The sequence below is a fragment of the Melopsittacus undulatus genome, chromosome Z, assembly GCF_012275295.1.
Source record: "Melopsittacus undulatus isolate bMelUnd1 chromosome Z, bMelUnd1.mat.Z, whole genome shotgun sequence".
In the NCBI taxonomy this organism is placed as follows: domain Eukaryota; kingdom Metazoa; phylum Chordata; class Aves; order Psittaciformes; family Psittaculidae; genus Melopsittacus; species Melopsittacus undulatus.
Genome location: NC_047557.1, coordinates 58,268,003 through 58,276,637, shown reverse-complemented (window position 1 = coordinate 58,276,637; position 8,635 = coordinate 58,268,003). Strand labels below are relative to the sequence as shown.

General features: G+C 39.7%; 1 protein-coding gene across 1 annotated transcript in view; it reads right to left on the bottom strand.

Moving 5' to 3' along the window:
* Window positions 1–8,635, bottom strand: part of TEK (TEK receptor tyrosine kinase) — a 40,368-nt gene that overhangs the window by 3,449 nt on the left and 28,284 nt on the right. Inside the window, exons 12-19 of the mRNA XM_031054242.2 lie at window positions 7,739–8,032; window positions 6,150–6,449; window positions 5,497–5,654; window positions 3,465–3,675; window positions 2,382–2,492; window positions 1,853–2,043; window positions 1,351–1,464; window positions 142–212 (exon numbers count right to left, since the gene is read on the bottom strand). Coding sequence (XP_030910102.1) covers window positions 142–212; window positions 1,351–1,464; window positions 1,853–2,043; window positions 2,382–2,492; window positions 3,465–3,675; window positions 5,497–5,654; window positions 6,150–6,449; window positions 7,739–8,032 — 1,450 coding nt within the window. The remainder of the gene's footprint in view (window positions 1–141; window positions 213–1,350; window positions 1,465–1,852; window positions 2,044–2,381; window positions 2,493–3,464; window positions 3,676–5,496; window positions 5,655–6,149; window positions 6,450–7,738; window positions 8,033–8,635) is intronic.

Here is an 8,635-nt window from a genome sequence, read left to right as displayed (position 1 = left end):
TTTTGACTCCATTGCTCACTCATGCTGACATAGCTATGGACATTTTCGAGTTAAGCATGGATGTCATCCTGGCTGTCAACCTTTTCTTGCTATTGAAAAATACTTGTTTATTTTAAAAAGGCCACTTAAAAACATACTTACACATCACTGTTTGTGGTGTAAACACTGTAATTCAGAGATTCAATTGCCATCCATCGCACTGGAAGCCGTCCCTGGAAATTATGAGTTTATTTGTTGGTGGATGGTTGGAATAGTAGTATGGCAATTTATACCCCAACAATTGTTCTGAGTGTTACCTTCACAAAAACTGTTGTCATTGTGAGTAAGCTTTGTAAGATAAATAAAGATATTTCTTTAAGTTGTTTGTTTACTTCTCAAAGGCACAGCTCGCACTAAAGCTGATAGAAAATTTATCCTGCACCAGCACCTGCATCCTGACTGATGTCTTATGATGTCTCTAACCAGTCTTGTTCCCCTAATCACATGGTATAATTCCTGGTCTGCATGATTCTTTTTACAGACCTTCATCCTTCAGATCTTCCAAAGCATTAGCTCTGGGCAGCTGTACTTTCAGCTCCCAGATGCTGAAATGCCTCTCTTTACCATGTTGTGAACTTTTGTCTCATTTGATAGAATTAGACTAACTTTGCTGGACAAAATCTGGCATAAAAATACTGTTTTCATAGCTGTCCAGATCCACCCACATGCCCATATTCTCTTCATTTGTCACATGTGTATTATATGGGCAGCCTGCAAGAAATCTGGATTGGGACTTTTTACAAGTTCTTGTAGTGACAAGACAAGGGGGAATGGCTTTAAACTGACAGAGGGGAGGTCTAGGTTAGTATTAGGAAAAAGTTCTTCCCTGTGAGGCTGCTGAGGCACTGGCACAGGTTGCCCAGAGAAGCTGTGGCTGCCCCATCTCTGACACTGTCCAAGGCCAGGCTGGATGGGGTTTGGAGCAGCGTGGTCTAATGAAAGGTGTTCCTCCCCATGGCAGGGGGTTGAAACTGGATGATCTTTAAGGTCCCATCCAACCCAAACCATTCTGTGATTCTGTGATTTTTATTACATCTCATAACTGGCTGCAAAATTGTTGATTTTACTACAAATCATACTCATATAAATAATTTTCAATTGTACTATAAACATGGTATAGAACTGATTTACAAGTAATGTACATATATTAATAAATGCAATACAAATATACATGATAATATATAACATTTAAATAGTCAGTTCTGTAATACACATAAATTTGCATTTTTGTTCATATGAAAACACAAAGTAAGAAATGAGAAAATGAAACATGAGGAAAATGGACTCTTATCAGTTTCTTTTCATCCTTACCATAGTCTTCTTAACATAAACTTCTTGACCTCTTGATAAGCCAAAGTCAGCTATTTTTGCAACGTAATTTTCTCCAACTAAGATGTTTCTTGCTGCTAAATCTCGATGAATAAACTAAAATAATAAAAAAAGCCCAAATCAAAATCACCACAGTATCTATAAACTTTACATATATTATTTGAATGTTATATTGAAAATTGTAAATATCCAGAATAAGAGCAATACTCAATCCAAACAGCTTGTTATGTCACCACTAAGAAGATTTCAAACTTTATCTGAAGATGAAAGCAGTTAGTTACCATGTTGTTTGTAAGTTTTAATGCCTTTTCCTTGATTCCCATGACATAGTATTTCGTAGGGCTAAGTGAACACAACAAAATGAAACTCATCCAATGTGTGCTATAGAAGCTGAAATTAAAACCTTATTTTGATTTCACTAAAAAGCATAGTTCCTGGAAAGCAAATTGGTGTGCTTTCAGGGAGTAGAGAGCAGAAGACTGACCTGTTTCTGGCTCAAGTAGTCCATCCCTCTAGCAACATCTGCTGCAAAATGCAGAAGTTGCTGAGAGGAAAGTGTAGATGCAGTACTGTTGGCAATAGCAAATGCTGGGTCTGTCTCTAGCACTCTGCTTTTACGAAGGAAGTCCAGTAAGTTTCCATGGGGGGCATATTCAATAGCAAGATAAAGATATCCTAATGAAATATTGAGATAGTGAGCACATCACAAAATAAAAGATGATCAATAGTAGTATTTAGACACTTAACACCACTTCGAGTGAAAAACAAATAAATGTAAAACAGGAGGGGGAATGTCAAACAGCATAATTCCTAGGTGCAGAGGAGAATTTAGAGCTATTGATAAACACAATTTCTGAAGGATTAATATGGGCCAAAACCCAAGTTCATCTGTCTTTTTAGCAAATGGTGCAGAAAGACCTCCTTATGAACTGATGTTTCTATGGACTGTGTGAGATGTACAGTAGGCTTTTTAAAACAGTTTGTTTCTGTACATGTATTCAGGAGTATCTTACCTCGATGTTCACATGCTCCCAAAAGATTTATGATGTTGGGATGATGACCAAGTTTACAAAGAACTTCAAGTTCTCCAGCAAAGTCTCTGTGATCATCTTTTGAGGCATACTCTGGAAATCAAATAAACATGCATTTATGTTTTCCATTGAACTGAGTTTATGACCATATTGGTGTTGATTATGAGGATTCTGGGCTGCCTGGAGCACTACTGCTTCAGCCCTGATAGGAAGAAAAAAAACTGTAAGGTACATGAATATTTGTTGAAAAAAGTAGTATTTGTCAATCAAAGATAAAAAAGAGAGAACCTAATTTCCATAGCAGCCATTTGCAGAGAAATAAAGCATCTTTATTCCCGCCTATTTCTACCTATTTCTGTTTTATATTCTACCATGTCACTTCCCTTATTACTTAAGAATGTAGGATGTCGTAGCAGATCGTGTGAAGAATCTTTCATATGTGTGCTATTGATTATTTCTGCCTGCATGCAGACCCTGGCTCTTTTTAAAATTATCATCATGTTTAAGGATGTCTCCTAATTTGCCTAGATAATGATCTAGCAAATTGCAAGAAAATATGTACATTCTTGCAGTATTCTGTGTACTGTAGTTTTCTCCGCAATGTGGCAGTCATGCCCAATGAGTACAAAGAAGATGAGTGATCCTCATAATATGTGTATACATGTATAGATGCATAGACACAGTAGTCTCTGAATGGCTAAGGTAGAGCAAGATGAGCACATGCAGTGCCCTGAGGCTAGCTCTGCACCCCTCTCTCTCTTACACACACCTCCACAAGTGAACTGATACATGAAGTTCATTCTGACTTATGAATTGAGAAATACATAATAGTTAATGATATTAACATTTAAAGAGAAATATAAACCAACATGACTGTGCAGAAATACAGTCTGCTTGGGTACAGGTGCTGGGCTAGTAACAGCTGATAAGATTTCAGTAGAAAATTTTTAGCAGCAAATCTACCTTTAGAAGAGGGCTACTAAGCATTTTCTTCTGACATTTGAGAAACATTTGGAACAAACAACCAAGGAAAGCCTTTAGTCTCAGAGTCTTGATCTATACTACCTTTCATCCTTTTAATCGCAGCATCCATGCGTAAGCCATCCTTCTTAATGCGTGCTTTCAGAACTTGCCCAAAGTTGCCTTCACCAATCACATCTTGAAATTTTATGTCATTCCACTCAAGAACTGGATAAATAGTGGGATCTGGGCTGTTCTTTGCTTTCCTGCTCAGGGTGAGAGTACCTGAGTTAAACTGTACAGCTGGCTCCTCCCTCTGTAACAGAGTTAAGTGAATGACATTAACTGTAATTTACACTTTACTGAGCAATGCTCTGATTACGCTCCTCCAATACAGGTGTCCTCACTCATGTACACACACACACACAGCCTGATCCATCTCTTGCTTACACAAGAGTAAGTATAGTAGGCAATTACATCTGCTTTAGACACTAACTGCATCAAGTGCTTCTGCCCAGATCCGCAAAATTAGTCAGGTTCTTAATTTTTACATAAGTACCTTAGTAGACCTGGGCCTGAATGGTTTTATCATCTTGAAGATTGAGGTGATGTGCAAAAATCATTTGGTAAAACTGATCTCAAAAGCAACGTTAAGTCTCAGGCTTGAGATTTATCTTGCACTAGGCTTGGATAAATCCTGTTCTGATCAGGCTCAATTAAAGGCTGAAGAAAGAAGAAGCAAGGTGTCCTGGATTCAGCAGTAGCAGTCATTTTTCTCCTTCTTAGTAGCTGCTGCAGTGCTGTGGTTTTGACTTTCAACCTGGGAACAGCGCTGATAACAATGATTTTTTTAGTTGTGCTCAGTAATGTATAGTCTGACCAAGGACTCTGTGACAGTCTCATGCTCTGCCAGGGAGGAGGGAAAGCCAGGAGGAAGCAGAGACAGGACACCTGACCCAAACTAGCCAAAGAGGTATTCCATACCACAGCATGTCATGCCCACTATACAAACTGGAGGCAGTTACCAGGAAGGGCTAGATAACTGCTCAGTCGGGCTGGGTATTGGTCGGTGGGTGGTGAGCAGTTATATTCTCTCCCCTTGTTATTTCCCTTATCATTATTATTATTGGTGGTAGCAGTAGTGGTTTGTATTACACCTTAGTTACTGGACTGCTCTTATCTCAACCCGTGGGAGTTACATTCTTTCCATTCTCCTCCCCATCCCTATGGGAGTGGGGGGAGGAAGAAAGTGGGGGGGGGGGAAGTGGGTGAGTGGCTGCTTGGTTCTAAGTTACCAGTTGGGCTTAAACCATGACACAAGGAAACAAAAGAGAGAGGAAATGATCTTCCTCCATGCTTGAAGGGTCACTTCTACTTCAGTTGCACATTCCCATGCAATACTTCTGTGGGACAAGTTTCTGGAAAGGAGCAGGAGATATTCTGTGTGGGCTGGGACAGATGATCTGTCTGAATGAGCCCCTCTGTCCCCTGTTTATGACACAACCTGTGCAGATCTATACAGAGGAGTCCTTTGGGCCAGCTTTATTTTGCTTCGAAGGTTACCCTCTGAAGTGAGAGAACAGTAGCAGAAGGCAAAGTGATAGACTACAACAGGATGCAAATACTTATATATGTATATGTGTATATGTGCGTATATGGAGAAATGTCTCTATGTAATGTTACAGCCTTTGCCAATTTCTCTACAGCCACAACTATGATGTTGCCATTGACTGATCCTTGGTATGCTGTCCCAAAGTTGGAAAGCCATGACAGAGTAGTCACTGATGCTCAACAGCAATCTTAAGAAATACTGTCATTTTCAAAATCAGGCACAACTCATAAAGTGAGAAAAGGCTCCTCCATTCTGTCTATTTGGTACTTGTCATGCACAGGTGTTACAAAGTAGAAAAGGGAGAATGATAAATGGCATGAAGTCAGGTTTTCTACCTCATAGCTTATAGCTGTGATTGCTTTAACTCCAGGGTCACTAGCAGAGAAGCTTTACAATAACAGTACTAGTTGCACACATGAAGAGAAGACAGTATTTGAGGAGGCTAAGAAAAGGGAACTTGAAAAAACAGAAAAAGGTGGGGCCAAAATTAATAACCACACTGACACAGGAAAGCCGAAAACTCACCACCACATTTTGGAAAGCCTGAGCCATTCGCCGCTGGAAGTTGGCTCGCTTTAACTGCAGCATGATGAGAAAGGCCAGGAGAATTGTTACACAGGTCATCCCTGCAGAGCCAAGGATAGCAATAAGTAGCATTTTGCCTCCTTTTGATTCGTAGGAAGCTGCCAAGAAAGCACATAAGGCGTTCATCATTATTTCCAGCTAATTCTGAAAAAGCCATGAACTATATGTTGCTAAATACTCCTGTCTAGTAAACTGTATAAAGACATAGATGTATATCCCTTTGTTTTCCAAAAATGTCATAGACATTAGATGCTCTGACTTTCAGATGCACAAGCACCTGCAGGTCCTGCCGAATTTATGCAAAGAAGGTCTGAGGTCACATTCAGTGATATGATAGTCCTATTATATGCAGCTCCTTTAATTTATGAGCTGATGGGCACTTTCTAGTGGATACACACAAAGGGTACATGTTGTCACTTCACTAGGGCCTCGCAATGAACTGAAAATCAGATTTTGGTGATTCTGTGTTGCATGTCAAAATTAAAAGCAAAAGAAAACTAGTATTAAAAAAATATATAATGACTTTGCCTTAATAAATTAGTTTATACCACTGGCCCCCGTTTGTGCAAATTCAGCATGCTGGAATAACCAACCTTTAGTTTCTGGAAGAGTCTTCAGTTCAAAGGATGTGTTTGGGTTGCTCAAGCCAATGTTGTTCTGAGCATTAATCTGAACCTGGTACACAGTGTTTGGCTCAAGACCTTTGAGGTGGTATTGAGTAATGCTGGTGTTCTTTATGATAATATCAATGTGGTTGTACTCAGCCTTGCCATAAATTTTGTAGCTGATGATGATGGAGGAGATGGAATGACCCTCAGCAGTTGTCCAAGAGATGACAGAAGATGTGTCTGTGGTGTTAGAAAACCTGATGTTGTATGGTGCAGGAGGGATTCCTGAGAACAAACACAAACACACACAGAGTGTTGGAGTGTACATCCACCTTTTTCTCCTTCCTGCAGTGAGCCAAACACTTTCCTTGCTGTGCTAAACAGAAGCAGAATTTTGTTGATGAGTTATGGTAACTGAATGCAACGGTTTTATGAACTTGATGTGCTGTCACCCATATTGCAGTATACCATACTTCCAGCAGAGGTTGGAGTGGCATTAAGTATAATCCTGTCCTTGGGTTGTCCAGAAGATATGAATTCTCTGAGCTGTATGCAGGGACAACAGAATAGCTTTTAAATTAATGCAGAAAAGGTTAGCTTCCTTCTGTAATGAATCATCATTCACATGTGATTCCCAGGTGCCATACTTTCACTGCTTTATGAAGCAATGCCCTGTCAGGATAAAAGCTGTTAGAAAGAAGGGAAATCAATACCAACATTTCCACTAATTTCATTATAAAACCACCAGGAGAGGTGAGTGCTAGACCTGTGAACAGATCCATAGCTATTAAGCTAAGTACCTGCTCCTAGAAAACAGTATTCTTATATTTTTCTTAGCTCAATTTGATGCCAAAGCTTATGTAACCAACCACTAGTACTTCTGTTGATACATGAAGAATCTCAGTGAGGGCCTCCTCTTATGATTTGCAAGGAAGAAGAAGCCCACCTTTCTAGTGTGTGGTATAGGAAGCGGTACACATCAGCCATGCAGATGGACATTTGTTTAGGTGGTACTTTATTCAGATAGGACATTTATTGTGGCACTAAGAAAGAACACTACTCACACTCAGGGAATTCAGGTTTGGCCACTAATCTTCAGTGTAGCACACAACTACTCTTTGCTTACAGAGGTTTTACCTTGCATTGTAACTTCTTTTCTTTGATTAACTGCTGACTATTTTTATATTGAATCGCAGGGTATGAAAGGTTTTTTTGGGTAATGAAAGAGGTTGGAGTAATGAACTCTGGGGTCTCATCATTATGAACAGGACAAAAACACTACATATATCAGAAGCATGAATTGCACTGTAATAAAGATGTGGATTCCTAATCTTTCAATTTGTTTTTCTCATTTTTTTTAAGCTCGTTATTGGTTCCTGATAATTTCCAGCATAAGAATTTCTTTGGACACTGACCTATCTTCATAATACTGGTAATAACAACCACAAAGGATCATCAGGAACTGAGTTACCAGGACACTGGATTACACTTAATATAGTCATCTAGTGACAATCAGTCTGATCGGTGCAGGAAAGAGGAGGAATTAAACAGAAGGATGTGAATCAGCTACTTACTGTCACTGAAAGTCCATGCATACAGATAGTTGCTCCATTCTCCTTGAGACCTGGTGTTCACCCGTACCCTGCACATGTATTGCTGTCTAGGCTCAAGATCTTTAATGATCAGAGTGGACATATTTCCTGGCACTTGAGTAATAACACTGCTCTCGTCACCGTTGTCATTCACACTCTTCCTTTCCACTTCAACACGAATGTCATCCTCTGTCCTCAGAGTTAAAGGATGCCATGACAAATTCAGTGATGTCATACTTTTTGGAAAGAGAGTGAGACCTTCTGGTGGAGGAAGACCTTGGAAAAGCCACAGTGAGACAGGGAACAACATTTCATGTTTGGTATGCAAGCTAAAATAGGGGTACCAGCTATTCCCAAACACTTGTCCTATCTTGGGGTGACAAAGGGTAATTCTCCCGACACCCTACCCAATTTGGCAGAAATTACATCTAAAAGGTGCTGATGGTCCCAAAGTATCCTATCAACGCCTATTGTGTCAACAAAAAGGTCTCTTCACTGAGCTGGTGTTGCAGATTCACTTTTTAGATGTGAGAAGCCAGCTCTTTCACTCTCTTGTTAGACAGTTTCTACTACAATACCATTTTATTTTGTATGCCTCTATTCAGTTTTGGCTGTATCCTCAGTGAACTAAAAGCTTTTCTTTTTGTTCAGGCATTTTTAAAGTAAACTGATCCAATACTAACAGGAAGGACTGATCCAGTGTTAGTAGAAAGGACTGGCATGCAAAAGAAGGGATTTATATCTCCAACTCTCCTGCATAGCCAGACAAAATACATAAATTTTCCCTTACCAGACCTCCCATCTCTAAAGCAGGGAGAATAACAGCTGTGCCTTTTTCTGTTATTTTTCACCTCTGGGGGTTTTTGGCTTTTGGGCTGG